This window comes from Rhinoderma darwinii, chromosome 1 (assembly GCF_050947455.1).
Source record: "Rhinoderma darwinii isolate aRhiDar2 chromosome 1, aRhiDar2.hap1, whole genome shotgun sequence".
Classification (NCBI taxonomy): domain Eukaryota; kingdom Metazoa; phylum Chordata; class Amphibia; order Anura; family Rhinodermatidae; genus Rhinoderma; species Rhinoderma darwinii.
In genome coordinates, this window is record NC_134687.1 from 420,672,676 (window position 1) to 420,688,912 (window position 16,237).

Genomic DNA, 16,237 nt, shown 5'->3' on the forward strand with positions numbered 1-16,237 from the left:
AAGTGATGTCTTTATTGCATCATAACACAATACAAGTGAAATTACAGGACAAGCGTAGTTTAGCCAACCAGTGGCCTTTCTCAAGCTATATTAGACTTTACTATATTAGAAAATTGATATTTAAGTAATTCCCTTGTATTTACTGAAAACTACCTCTAAATATTGAGCTTTATTTTAAAATAATTAGAACATGCCACCACTATAATTCTATCTTCAATCGTAATGTATGACCCTATTTTTTACCTGTAGAGCTACCAGCTTCTCCTGTTGTTTTTGGATCTTTTCACTTAGCTGTTTTTTCTTGTCATCCTGGGATACAGATTCCCTCTTTAGCACTCCAACAGGAACTTTCTGTTTTTGCTCCAGAGCGTCACATCTGAAATTGAGATGAACCAGTTACTCTTTCAAAGATATAATAATGTTCTTAAAGGGTATCTGTCATCCACATTATGCTGCACTCACTGCGGGCATCAAAAGCTGCAATAACTCTATTAAGGCTGGATTCACAAATTCAGTTTTGATTACGTATTTTTGAGCCGAAGCCAGGAGCGAATACAGAAGAGAAGTATCAGTCTTTCGTCTATACTTTACCTTCCTTTCGTATCCACTCCTGGGTTTGGAACAAAAACTGCATGTATGAATCCAGTTTTAGGCTGAAAGCACACATGCTGTTTCAGTGAATTTTTTTTAAAACCAAACACAGGAGTGGATGAAAAGAAAGGAAAAATGTTTAAAAGGAAAAACGGATAGACTGGTTTAGGTGGCATTTGTGCTCGCAGTGTGCGGTCACCATTTTCCTGTGTGCTGTATAAAATTTGCAGGCACAGGCGTTCTTGCACCTGTATACACGCTTTGTTTAATTTTGCTGGAGTGTGCTGTTCAAGCTTTTGTTATATATATATATATATATATATATATACATACATACATACACACACAGTGAAGGAAATAAGTATTTGATCCCTTGCTGATTTTGTAAGTTTGCCCACTGTCAAAGACATGAACAGTCTAGAATTTTTAGGCTAGGTTAATTTTACCAGTAAGAGATAGATTATAAAAAAAAAAAAAAAGAAAATCACATAGTCAAAATTATATATATTTATTTGCATTGTGCACAGAGAAATAAGTATTTGATCCCCTACCAACCATTAAGAGTTCAGCCTCCTCCAGACCAGTTACACGCTCCAAATCAACTTGGTGCCTGCATTAAAGACAGCTGTCTTACATGGTCACCTGTATAAAAGACTCCTGTCCACAGACTCAATTAATCAGTCTGACTCTAACCTCTACAACATGGGCAAGACCAAAGAGCTTTCTAAGGATGTCAGGGACAAGATCATAGACCTGCACAAGGCTGGAATGGGCTACAAAACCATAAGTAAGACGCTGGGTGAGAAGGAGACAACTGTTGGTGCAATAGTAAGAAAATGGAAGACATACAAAATGACTGTCAATCGACATCGATCTGGGGCTCCATGCAAAATCTCACCTCGTGGAGTATACTTGATCCTGAGGAAGGTGAGAGCTCAGCCGAAAACTACACGGGGGGAACTTGTTAATGATCTCAAGGCAGCTGGGACCACAGTCACCAAGAAAACATTAAAAATGGCTCGTGGCTGGGTCTTCCAGCACGACAATGACCCGAAACATACAGCCAAAGCAACAAAGGAGTGGCTCAAAAAGAAGCACATTAAGGTCATGGAGTGGCCTAGCCAGTCTCCAGACCTTAATCCCATCGAAAACTTATGGAGGGAGCTGAAGATCCGAGTTGCCAAGCGACAGCCTCGAAATCTTAATGATTTACAGATGATCTGCAAAGAGGAGTGGGCCAAAATTCCATCTAACATGTGTGCAAACCTCATCATCAACTACAAAAAACGTCTGACTGCTGTGCTTGCCAACAAGGGTTTTGCCACCAAGTATTAAGTCTCGTTTGCCAAAGGGATCAAATACTTATTTCTCTGTGCACAGTGCAAATAAATATATATAATTTTGACAATGTGATTTTCTGTTTTTTTTTTTAAATATAATCTATCTCTCACTGGTAAAATTAACCTAGCCTAAAAATTCTAGACTGTTCATGTCTTTGACAGTGGGCAAACTTACAAAATCAGCAAGGGATCTAATACTTATTTCCTTCAATATACACATATATATATATATACACACACACACACACACACACACACACTGAGGCACTCAACAACCACGTAGAAATAAAGAACAAGGGCATATTTAAAAAACAAACAAAAAAACACCTCTAAATGAATCTCTTGATCCCAAAATGTGAGGTCACGATTCTTTGTGACAGGACACTGCATTTACATTTCTAACCCGGGTGAGTTATCAGCTCTATCTAGTGCCAAGCCTAAGAGACCTTCACTTTGAACTCACTATTGCGTTTTGGAGAACAATTGGCAGCTGCACATTTTTTTGGTGCTTGGATGGTGACGGACTTCTTCAATATCACATGATAGGTCCTGAATGTGACTACTTGGCACAGGGTACTATACTAGGACTGACTAAGGCCCAAAATAAACATATTGACTACTCCATTTGCAAAGATTATTTTCGACCAGCGTATGGTAATGTGACATTTAAGGATTGCATTGTACTTCTGCCTGTTTCGATTGGTTGTCAAAGGTTAAAGAGACTGTCACCACATTATAAGTGCCCTATCTCCTACATAAGCAGATGGGCGCTATAATGTAGGTGACAACAGTGCTTTTTATTTCGAAAAACGATCTATTTTTACCAGGTTATAGTTCACTGAAGTAACAATAAAGTAAAAAATACCTTTTAATTAGTAACTAGTTAAAAACAGGGGTAACACACCACTGTGACATAAGCCCCACCGTGATTGTTAAAAAACGTATTAAACAAAAAACACTGAGTCATTGTGATACATCTAACTCGGTGTTTATAACAATATTATGTCTGGAAACAGCATATATCCAGGGCACATCAGTAGTACAATCCCAAAATAAAGCACAGGCGTCCGAATAGATCGGGTCTCCTAGTGCTGGGTGTAACACGATATGACTATCCCCAATGCAAACATTCCATAAACAGTACAACGACCCTACGCGTTTCAGGTACTCATCCTCAGGGGTCCGTATAATGGTAACTCTGGCCTTCACACCAGCGATAGAATCCTTTAACAGCAGATATTCTGCTGTGCGTCACGGCAAAGATGCACGTATTGATATCAACGGCATACTTCATTGCAGGCGCTACGTTACTATAAACGCTAAACTCCACCCCTCGTATTCTAGCGGCAAACATGAACTGACCAATCCCCACACCCTCACGATTAGTGACACCTGCCCATGTGACCCCCCGCCGTCAGCTGACAACCAGGGGTCATCATCGGCCGCATCAAGCCGCACGCGCAGGCGCAGTAGAAGTCAGGGACAATTCGCCCAGACTGCCAAAATAGGAGAAGGTAAGCGCTACACGATAATGGATTATAAGTAAATCTCGCGGGACAGTTAAACACCGCAAGTAGGCTACCTCACAAAGCAACTAAAAATGTAATTAATCACATGTAGGGTGGAAGGAAATACGATCCCTCATGACATGGGGGACCGAGAGACGATCGCCGTTAAAAAACGGCAGACCAATAGGGCCATCTCAAACCTACATGTGTTAGGCAAAAATGAACTCACCCACCCCCTGGGCAACCCAAGGGAGATAGGTCGTCCATACGGGGTGTTAAATAAAACATGTATAATTAGTCTGCTCATTTAAACCTGCTGGATGTATGCATTCCAGTCTGTGGATCCATTGTGCTTCTTTGTGTAAAATCAAGTTATCCCAATCACCTCCTCTTTTGGGGGGTCTAACAAGTTCAATAGCTTGAAACTTTAAACATGCTGCCTGGCCTTGGTGTTTGGCATGCACATGCTTAGATATTGGGGTGTCCCTATCATGGACAATATCTCCAACATGCTCCCTAATACGGCGACGAAATTGTCGTGCTGTTTTTCCCACATAGTTAAGGGGGCATGGACATGTGATTAGGTAGACCACTCCCGCAGTCTTGCAATTGACATAATCCCGAATAGTGTATTGTTTCTGTGTGGTGACGCTAGTGAAGCTATTACCTTTAAAAATGAAATCACAGGCTTTACAACTACCACACCTAAAGGTGCCTGGTATTTGTCTGTCCAGCCACGTGCCCCTAGGTGAAATGGGGTCAAAACAGCTGTGCATGACTCTGTCCCTTATATTTTTCCCTCTCCGATAGGTGACAGACGGCCTCTGTGTGATTTGATCTACCAGATCTGTATCAGAACTGAGAATACGCCAATACCTATTCAGTATCTGCATAATATCATTTTGTTTGGAATCATAGGTACCTATGAGTCTTGTGACCTGTTCTTCTTTCCGTTTTTTAGGGACCAGAAGACATTGCCTATCAGCATCCCTTGCTCCCTCATAGGCCTTCCTGATAACCCTCTCGGGGAAACCTCTGTCCTTCAATCTTGTTTTGAGCTCCTTGGCCTGGAACTCAAAATCACCCATAGAACTACAATTCCTACGTACTCTCATAAATTGGCCTTTTGGTATGCCACTTTTGAGGGAATGGGGATGACAGCTATTCCATTGCAGGAAACTATTTGTTGCTGTTTCTTTCCTATGTACCTTAGTGTGGATTGTGCCATCTGATGTTTTTGTGATTTTCAAATCTAAAAAAGACAATTCTTTCTCACTGATCTCACATGTGAATTTAAGTCCTACATCATTCTTGTTGAGGGCTGCTACAAAATTATGGAACTCATCCGCTGTAGAGTTCCAGAGGATCAACACGTCATCAATATATCTAATCCATAATCCAACAGATGAAGTCCAATTGACAAATTTGTCCCCAAAGACAATTGTCTCCTCCCACCAGCCAAGAAATAAATTTGCATAGGTGGGAGCAGCAGGACTCCCCATTGCAGTACCACATTTCTGATGGAAAATTTTGTCTTCAAAAATAAATATATTTCTTTCAAGAACAAACTGTAATAACTGCATGACAAACTGGTTATGAGCTACAAACTGGGTACCTCTAGATCCCAAATAGTACTCGACCGCTTTATAGCCACATTTGTGCGGTATGGATGAATACAACGCCTCGACATCCAGACTCGCCAAAATTGTATCTTTCTCCAGGGAAATGCCATCAATCTGTTTCAGGACATCCATTGTGTCACGCACATATGATGTGAGACTCAAAACAAAGGGACGCAACACTTGGTCAACATACGTGCTCACATTTTGAGTTAAATTATTTATGCCTGAAACAATAGGTCTGCCACGTAAAGGAGGATAACCTTTGTGGATTTTGGGCAGGCTATAGAAACACGCCATAACAGGAAATTGTGGGTATAAAAACCCAAATTCCCCTGCACTAATCAAAGATCTGCTCTTTGCATCACTCAAAATGCTCAGCAACTCTTTCTTGAATAATGCCGTGGGGTTATCCTTTAAAATGGTATAGCAGTCATGGTTAAATAAAATGTCCTCACACATCTTCTTATAGCCATCCCTGCTCATGACCACAATGTTCCCACCTTTATCGGATGATTTGAGAACAATATTCTCTTTTTTCTCTAAAGTGGTCAGAGCTAATCGTTCAGACCAAGACAAATTATTATCCATTCCCCTGCTATCCTGACTGAGACTTTTGATCTCATCTCCCACCATATCCACAAATAAATCCACATTGGTAAAGTCTCCTATAGGTGGCAATTTCCTACTCTTCATTTTAAGGTTGGTGAAGGGACCTATACCTGGAGTGCGTCCAGATTCCTCTAATAGCCCCTCAAGGGCCGAAAGACCTTCCATATCAGACTCCTCTAGGCCTAATTCCATGCATTTTTTTCTATTATGGTGTTTAAAAAATTTTATCCATTTAAGTTTGCGAGCAAATAAATTGAGATCTTTTATCCACGAAAATGAGTCAAATTTAACTGTAGGGACAAAGGAAAGTCCCTTTTCTAATAGTGTAATCTCTGATGCACTCAAATTATATTCAGAAAGGTTAATGATTTGAAGCCTATCCATGTTATTCCCCTTCACTAATCCTTTTGACCCCTCAGCATATAGCGGGAAATGGGAGGATTGTTGGCTAAAAAATTATTGCCACTATTAGAAGAGGCTCTCCCACGGCCTCTATTTCTACTTCTTGCTCCTCCCCTAAATTTATGTTTCCCACCACTACCGCCAAAGAATGGGCCCACTCTTTCAGAGTCTGTAGTTTCACTCTCTGATGTGGAAGGGTCAGATTCCCTCGGCCCCCTATTGGTCTGTTGATATTGCTGTTGTTGTGTAGTGACAAAATCATACGCTTTTTTCTCCCTAAATTCCTGTAGGTCTCTCTGGAATTGGAAGTGTTTTCGTTCCTTAAGATGATTAGTAAACCTTTCCAAAGTTTGTTGGAGGATTTTGTCCTTTTTTTCAAAACCTGGGGTATCTACCAAGGACTTGGCTGCCTCAATCTCTTTTTTAAGCTCAACACTAATAAAGTCAAACTGGACTTTTTCTTCCTCTACCAAGATCTGCATCAGCCTAAGTGAGCTCCCTGTAATCTCCTGTTCCCACCTTTCTTTAATATTAGCGGTTTTTAATCTTAATGCTGGGACAATGGGGACCCTAAGACCTCTGGGAACTATCTTATTCTTTAAATAGTTTTCCAGACTCTGGATCTCCCACCAACTTCTAGTATAATCTTTGTGCAGTCTATTAAGATTTTTAAAGGTGGATTTGAGAGATGCACCCTGAACTGTATACGTCAGTTCACACTCTGAAAAGACGCTTTTGGCCTCACTCATCCACCCATCTGTGTTTAATTCAGAAAGTGCAAAGGCTGCCATACCTAGATAAACTGAAATAATTAACTGTATGGATTAAATGTAATTTCACTGTCTAGTTTGATAGAAATCTAATTGTGCTCCCACAATATGAGTAAATTATATAGTTCACTGAAGTAACAATAAAGTAAAAAATACCTTTTAATTAGTAACTAGTTAAAAACAGGGGTAACACACCACTGTGACATAAGCCCCACCGTGATTGTTAAAAAACGTATTAAACAAAAAACACTGAGTCATTGTGATACATCTAACTCGGTGTTTATAACAATATTATGTCTGGAAACAGCATATATCCAGGGCACATCAGTAGTACAATCCCAAAATAAAGCACAGGCGTCCGAATAGATCGGGTCTCCTAGTGCTGGGTGTAACACGATATGACTATCCCCAATGCAAACATTCCATAAACAGTACAACGACCCTACGCGTTTCAGGTACTCATCCTCAGGGGTCCGTATAATGGTAACTCTGGCCTTCACACCAGCGATAGAATCCTTTAACAGCAGATATTCTGCTGTGCGTCACGGCAAAGATGCACGTATTGATATCAACGGCATACTTCATTGCAGGCGCTACGTTACTATAAACGCTAAACTCCACCCCTCGTATTCTAGCGGCAAACATGAACTGACCAATCCCCACACCCTCACGATTAGTGACACCTGCCCATGTGACCCCCCGCCGTCAGCTGACAACCAGGGGTCATCATCGGCCGCATCAAGCCGCACGCGCAGGCGCAGTAGAAGTCAGGGACAATTCGCCCAGACTGCCAAAATAGGAGAAGGTAAGCGCTACACGATAATGGATTATAAGTAAATCTCGCGGGACAGTTAAACACCGCAAGTAGGCTACCTCACAAAGCAACTAAAAATGTAATTAATCACATGTAGGGTGGAAGGAAATACGATCCCTCATGACATGGGGGACCGAGAGACGATCGCCGTTAAAAAACGGCAGACCAATAGGGCCATCTCAAACCTACATGTGTTAGGCAAAAATGAACTCACCCACCCCCTGGGCAACCCAAGGGAGATAGGTCGTCCATACGGGGTGTTAAATAAAACATGTATAATTAGTCTGCTCATTTAAACCTGCTGGATGTATGCATTCCAGTCTGTGGATCCATTGTGCTTCTTTGCGTAAAATCAGGTTATCCCAATCACCTCCTCTTTTGGGGGGTCTAACAAGTTCAATAGCTTGAAACTTTAAACATGCTGCCTGGCCTTGGTGTTTGGCATGCACATGCTTAGATATTGGGGTGTCCCTATCATGGACAATATCTCCAACATGCTCCCTAATACGGCGACGAAATTGTCGTGCTGTTTTTCCCACATAGTTAAGGGGGCATGGACATGTGATTAGGTAGACCACTCCCGCAGTCTTGCAATTGACATAATCCCGAATAGTGTATTGTTTCTGTGTGGTGACGCTAGTGAAGCTATTACCTTTAAAAATGAAATCACAGGCTTTACAACTACCACACCTAAAGGTGCCTGGTATTTGTCTGTCCAGCCACGTGCCCCTAGGTGAAATGGGGTCAAAACAGCTGTGCATGACTCTGTCCCTTATATTTTTCCCTCTCCGATAGGTGACAGACGGCCTCTGTGTGATTTGATCTACCAGATCTGTATCAGAACTGAGAATACGCCAATACCTATTCAGTATCTGCATAATATCATTTTGTTTGGAATCATAGGTACCTATGAGTCTTGTGACCTGTTCTTCTTTCCGTTTTTTAGGGACCAGAAGACATTGCCTATCAGCATCCCTTGCTCCCTCATAGGCCTTCCTGATAACCCTCTCGGGGAAACCTCTGTCCTTCAATCTTGTTTTGAGCTCCTTGGCCTGGAACTCAAAATCACCCATAGAACTACAATTCCTACGTACTCTCATAAATTGGCCTTTTGGTATGCCACTTTTGAGGGAATGGGGATGACAGCTATTCCATTGCAGGAAACTATTTGTTGCTGTTTCTTTCCTATGTACCTTAGTGTGGATTGTGCCATCTGATGTTTTTGTGATTTTCAAATCTAAAAAAGACAATTCTTTCTCACTGATCTCACATGTGAATTTAAGTCCTACATCATTCTTGTTGAGGGCTGCTACAAAATTATGGAACTCATCCGCTGTAGAGTTCCAGAGGATCAACACGTCATCAATATATCTAATCCATAATCCAACAGATGAAGTCCAATTGACAAATTTGTCCCCAAAGACAATTGTCTCCTCCCACCAGCCAAGAAATAAATTTGCATAGGTGGGAGCAGCAGGACTCCCCATTGCAGTACCACATTTCTGATGGAAAATTTTGTCTTCAAAAATAAATATATTTCTTTCAAGAACAAACTGTAATAACTGCATGACAAACTGGTTATGAGCTACAAACTGGGTACCTCTAGATCCCAAATAGTACTCGACCGCTTTATAGCCACATTTGTGCGGTATGGATGAATACAACGCCTCGACATCCAGACTCGCCAAAATTGTATCTTTCTCCAGGGAAATGCCATCAATCTGTTTCAGGACATCCATTGTGTCACGCACATATGATGTGAGACTCAAAACAAAGGGACGCAACACTTGGTCAACATACGTGCTCACATTTTGAGTTAAATTATTTATGCCTGAAACAATAGGTCTGCCACGTAAAGGAGGATAACCTTTGTGGATTTTGGGCAGGCTATAGAAACACGCCATAACAGGAAATTGTGGGTATAAAAACCCAAATTCCCCTGCACTAATCAAAGATCTGCTCTTTGCATCACTCAAAATGCTCAGCAACTCTTTCTTGAATAATGCCGTGGGGTTATCCTTTAAAATGGTATAGCAGTCATGGTTAAATAAAATGTCCTCACACATCTTCTTATAGCCATCCCTGCTCATGACCACAATGTTCCCACCTTTATCGGATGATTTGAGAACAATATTCTCTTTTTTCTCTAAAGTGGTCAGAGCTAATCGTTCAGACCAAGACAAATTATTATCCATTCCCCTGCTATCCTGACTGAGACTTTTGATCTCATCTCCCACCATATCCACAAATAAATCCACATTGGTAAAGTCTCCTATAGGTGGCAATTTCCTACTCTTCATTTTAAGGTTGGTGAAGGGACCTATACCTGGAGTGCGTCCAGATTCCTCTAATAGCCCCTCAAGGGCCGAAAGACCTTCCATATCAGACTCCTCTAGGCCTAATTCCATGCATTTTTTTCTATTATGGTGTTTAAAAAATTTTATCCATTTAAGTTTGCGAGCAAATAAATTGAGATCTTTTATCCACGAAAATGAGTCAAATTTAACTGTAGGGACAAAGGAAAGTCCCTTTTCTAATAGTGTAATCTCTGATGCACTCAAATTATATTCAGAAAGGTTAATGATTTGAAGCCTATCCATGTTATTCCCCTTCACTAATCCTTTTGACCCCTCAGCATATAGCGGGAAATGGGAGGATTGTTGGCTAAAAAATTATTGCCACTATTAGAAGAGGCTCTCCCACGGCCTCTATTTCTACTTCTTGCTCCTCCCCTAAATTTATGTTTCCCACCACTACCGCCAAAGAATGGGCCCACTCTTTCAGAGTCTGTAGTTTCACTCTCTGATGTGGAAGGGTCAGATTCCCTCGGCCCCCTATTGGTCTGTTGATATTGCTGTTGTTGTGTAGTGACAAAATCATACGCTTTTTTCTCCCTAAATTCCTGTAGGTCTCTCTGGAATTGGAAGTGTTTTCGTTCCTTAAGATGATTAGTAAACCTTTCCAAAGTTTGTTGGAGGATTTTGTCCTTTTTTTCAAAACCTGGGGTATCTACCAAGGACTTGGCTGCCTCAATCTCTTTTTTAAGCTCAACACTAATAAAGTCAAACTGGACTTTTTCTTCCTCTACCAAGATCTGCATCAGCCTAAGTGAGCTCCCTGTAATCTCCTGTTCCCACCTTTCTTTAATATTAGCGGTTTTTAATCTTAATGCTGGGACAATGGGGACCCTAAGACCTCTGGGAACTATCTTATTCTTTAAATAGTTTTCCAGACTCTGGATCTCCCACCAACTTTTTTTATTATTATTATTTTTACCAGGTTAGGAGCGATTTTTCGCTTTATGCTAATTACTTTCTTAATGCTCAAGTGGGCGTGTTTGAACTTTAGACCAAGTGGGCGTTGTACAGAGGAGTGTATGACGCTGACCAATCAGTCATACACTTCTCCCCATTCATTTACACAGCAGATAGCGATATAGCTATATCGCTATGTGCAGCCACATAAACACACTATAACATTACTGCAGTGTCATGACAATGAATATACATTACCTCCAGCCAGGACATCATGTGTATTCAGAATCCTGACACGTCTGAATCTTTTCTGTGAGATTTCCAGCAAGGCAAACGTAATCTCGCGAGATTACACTGAAAACTCATTTAAAACGATATTACGTTTGCCTTGCTGGAAATCTCACAGAAAAGATCCAGAAGTGTCAGGATTCTGAATACACATCACGTCCTGGCTAGCTGGAGGTAATGTATATTCATTGTCAGGACACTGCAGTAACGTTATAGTGTGTTTATGTGGCTGCACATAGCGATATAGCTATATCGCTATCTGCTGTGTAAATGAATGGAGAGAAGTGTATGACGCTGATTGGTCAGCGTCATACACTCCTCTGTACAACGCCCACTTGGTCTAAAAGTAAAAACATGCCCACTTGGGCATTAAGAAAGTAATTAGCATAAAGCTAAAAATCGTTTATAAAGTGGTAAAAATAGATCGTTTTTCTAAATAAAAAGCACTGCTGTCACCTACATTACAGCGCACCATCTCCTTATGTAGGAGATAGGGCACATATAATGTGGTGACAGAGTCTCTTTAACCGCTTAAGGACGCAGCCTAGTTTTGGCCTTAAGGCTCAGAGGTCATTTTTCAAATCGGACATATTTCACTTTATGTGGTAATAACGTCGGAATGCTTTAAAAAAAAGATATAGGGGAAATTATTAAGACTGGCGTTTCATACACCAGTCATACTATTAAAGAGCACTGGAGTAAAATGCACCTAATGTATTAAGAGGCGAACACTTCTTAATAAACTAGGCGCATCTGACTGTCCGTGTCAGAACAAGAAATCAACATCACTGATGAGTTGGAGTATATTTCAGGTATAATTTACGCCAGTTCCTGGTGTAAATTATAGTAAATTTATGGAGCCTTGGGTGGCCCAGTCTCCTCCCACTAAGCCCCGCCCAGTATTTTAAAAACTGGTGGGGACGTCATAAATATACAAAAGTTGTAAAGAAAAACGCTTGAACAAAAAAAATAAAAAAATAAAAAAAACCTTTTCGTGCAAATTGCAACTTTTCTAGACCACAAAAAAAGGGGAAAATTCCAGCCATAAAATACACGTTGGGAAGGAGGTTGGTAATAAGGGCTGTTTTTAGGTTGAAAACTAAAACCCAGTTAGACATTTTAAAAATTATACGAAACTTATATGGCATGAACTTGTTACAGTTTTATGTGTGGTTATCACAATTATAGACATAAGTTAATTGTACGGAGCATAGAAAAAAAACTGTAAACTGTCTAGCACCTCCCAATTCCAATTAACTTATATGTAAATACTAAAACCAATATCAACTCACAACACGTGAAGAAAAAAAAAAAAAAAAAAAAAAAAAAAAGGAGGTAGAAGACAAATAATGTTCTTATTCGGCAAAGTACAGACCTATCCTGCACGGTGTCAGGATTCATTGAGCAGACCCATGTATCTGGATACTCCTTTTCCACAGCGCTGAGCTGGAAAGGAAGTGTTCGCCATTTCAAGCACAGATCTGGGGGGAAAATACAAAAACAGTCAATAGTTATGAAAATATTAGCAAAAAAACAACCCAAATTCTGCTCTATGTAGAGATATAATACTTGCATTGCGCATTCTACCATGTATAACAACAATTGATCTCCAAACTCTGGCATTTATAAAAAATAAAAATGCGACGACTGATTGAATCAGGATACTTAAATGGGCTAAAAATGTTGACCTAAGTGTATTTTTTATAGAAAGACTGTATTCAGGACCAAGGGTCATCGATGCCTCAATGGCCAGCCCCATTTTTTCAAATCGGACATGTGTCATTTTATGTGGTAATAACTCTGGAATGCTTTTGCCTATCCAAGCGACTCAGATTGTTTTCTCGTGACATATTGTACTATGTTAGTGGAAACATTTGGTCAATAAATTCATAGCTTATTTGTGGAAAACACCAAAATTGAAAGAAAATTTGAAAAAATTATAATTTTTCTCATTTTAAATGTAATCTACTTGTAAAACAAATCGTGATACCACACAAAATTGTTGCTAAGTAACACCCCCCCCCCATAGGTCTACTTTATATTTGCATTGTTTTTTGAACATCCTTTTATTTTTCTAGGACGTTACAAGGCTTAGAACTTTAGCAGCAATGTCTCGCATTTTCCAGAAAATTTCGAAAGCTATTTTGTCAAGGACCAGTTCACTTCTGAAGCGGCTTTGAGGGCCTTATGTACTAGATAGACCCCATAAATCACCCCATTTAAAAAACTGCACCCCTCAAAGTATTCAAAACAGCATTCAGAAAGTTTATTAACCCTTTAGGTGTTTCACAGAAATTAAAGCAAAGTAGAGGTGAAATGTACAAATTCCATTTTTTTTTGCCAAAATTCATTTGTAATACATTTTTTTCTGTAACACAGAAGGTTTTACCAGTGAACCGCAACTCAATATTCTGCAGTTTTAGAAATATCCCACATGTGGCTCTAGTGTGGTAATGGACTGAAGCACCGGCCTCAGAAGCAAAGGAGCACCTAGAGGATTTTGGACTTTTTTTAGAATATATTTTATGCACCATGTCAGGTTTGAAGAGGTCTTGTGGTGCCAAAACAGTGGAATCTCCCCAAAAGTGGTTTTGGAAACTACACACCTCAAGGAATTTATCTAGCAGTATAGTTAGCATCTTGACCCGACAGGTCTCTTGCTATATTTATTGGAGTTTGTCTGTGAAAATGAAAATCTACTTTTTTTTCTGAAAAACTATCAAAAAAAAATTAATTTATACAAGGAATAAAGCATAAAAAGCACCCCAAAACTTGTAAGGCAATTTCTCACGATTACGGAAATACACCATATGTGGTAATAAACTGCTGTTTGGACCCACGGCAGAGCTCAGAAGGGAGGGAGCGCCATTTGGCTTTTGGAGCGCAGATTTGGCGTGGTAATAGCTCTGTTTGGGGTTTTGCTGGTATTTCATTTTATAATGTAGGGGCAAATGTAATCTGTGCGGAGAACATCAGGGCATAATAAGAGGGTATAATAAAGCGGTAAATAAATAATAATTCTTAGATGTGTGGCCGGTGTCGCACTGACAAAAGGTGCCCAATCTTTTCCGCTTTTGGAGACTCTGCACAATTTCTGTCGCTATATTCTGAGCACCAGAACTTTTTTATTTTTTCTCCACCGGAGCCGTGCGAGGGCTTATTTGTTACGTTACAATCTGTAGTTTTTATTGGTACCATTTTAGGGAACATGTGAGTTTTTGATCACTTTTTAGGCACTATTTTTTGTCCTTTTTTTTTTTACAGTAATCACTGTGCGCTATAAATTACATTTTACTTTATTCTGCGGGTCGGTACGATTACGGCGATACCATATGTATATAGTTTTTTTATGTTTTGTGGCGTTTGCGCAATAAAAATCACTTTTCTATAAAATTATTTCTTTTTTGTGTCACCATATTCTGAAAGCCATCATTTTTTTATTTTTCAGTCAAAAATGCTGTGCAAGGGCTTGTTTTTTGCAGGACGGGTTGTAGTTCTTATTGGTATTATTTTGAGGTACATGCAAATTTTTGATCACTTTTTATTCTATAATTTGGGAGGTGTGATGACAAAAAAAAAAAAATTGTGATGCTAGCATTGTCTTTTAATTATTTTTTGCGGTGTTCACCGTGCGGGAAAAATATTATAGTTTTATATTTGAGGTCGTTACGAACGCAGTGATACCAAATATGTGTACTTTAACGGTTTATTTTTTTTCCTATAATAAAAGACTTATTATAGGAAAAAAAGCATTTTATGTTTTTGTAGCTTATAACTTGTTTTTACACTTTTATAAAGCATTTTTATAAGTTTTTAGTTTTTTTTTACTTGAAGACCTGCAGCACTGATGGTTGCTATAATACATACCTAGGTAGTGTAACGTGTTATAAACTGTCAGTGTGACGTTGACAGTCACACTGATAGGAAGCCTAGGAGGACCAGCTGGTCCTCATAGGCTTCCGTGAATGGCAGACCGGAGACCGTTGTATGGCCTCCGGTTTTGCCATGCAACCGACGGCAGCACCCGCAAACGGTCCTCGGGAAAGTTTGCTGTAGCAACAAACTTTCCAGTTTGTTGCTACAACAAACTTTCCCTGCGATCACATGATTGGGACCTGAACTAATCAGGTCCCGGTCATGTCTCCGGGACCAGAGGCAGGGGTTGACAGCACGATCCCGGTGTCACCGCTACTCTGAGACACCCGGATCGCGCTTTTAACACCCACTGTGAATTCACGTCGGCGCTGCACAGAGCCCAGCAAGCGCCGACGTGAATTTACTGTGGGCGGTCAGGAAGCAGTTAAAGAGGCTCTGTCACCAGATTCTCAAATCCCTATCTCCTATTGCATGTGATCGGCGCTGCAATGTAGATAACAGTAACATTTTGTTTTTTTGAAAAACTTTCATTTTTAGCCAAGTTATGAGCAATTTTATATTTATGCAAATGAGCCTTTCTAATGGACAACTGGGCGTGTTTTCTCTTATTTCCAACTGTGCGTGTATTGTCTTTGTAACATCTGGGCGTGTTTACTTGTTTTACTAGCTGGGCATTGTGAATAGAAGTGTATGTCAGCATCATATGTCAGCATCATCCACTTCTATTCACAACGCCCAGCTAGTAAAACAAGTAAACACGTAAAATATAAAATTGCCTCATAACAAAAAACGTTACTGTTATCTACATTGCAGCGCCGATCACATGCAATAGGAGATAGGGATTTGATAATCTGGTGACAGAGCCTCTTTAATAACGGTGATAATATTCTCTGTAGCCGAACCAATCTGTTCGGCTGTCAGAGAACAGGTTGCTGGGGAGCCGGGGACACTGACACAGCCGGCGTCCGAGCGCTTTTCACAGCGCTATGCCGGCTGGAACAGAGATCTGTATATTCATGCCCCAGCAGCACGGTGTATGTGCGAAAAGGACGTGTATCTACAGATTGTCGGCATGAAAGGGTTAAGAGAGAGAATCCAAATGTTGGAGATGAAACTTCACTACATCATTCAGTTGTATTAACTAGGGGGTGTTCACATCTGCG

The 16,237-nt window shown here is 40.2% G+C and overlaps 1 protein-coding gene across 4 annotated transcripts in view; it reads right to left on the reverse strand.

Moving 5' to 3' along the window:
* The window catches only part of MORC2 (MORC family CW-type zinc finger 2), a 147,898-nt gene that overhangs the window by 39,947 nt on the left and 91,714 nt on the right, over positions 1-16,237 (reverse strand). For all 4 annotated transcript variants that reach the window (XM_075829377.1, XM_075829387.1, XM_075829367.1 and 1 more), the window contains 2 exons: positions 12,574-12,679; positions 244-376 (listed from right to left, as the gene is read on the reverse strand). In XM_075829377.1, the coding sequence (XP_075685492.1) occupies positions 244-376; positions 12,574-12,679 (239 nt within the window). The remainder of the gene's footprint in view (positions 1-243; positions 377-12,573; positions 12,680-16,237) is intronic.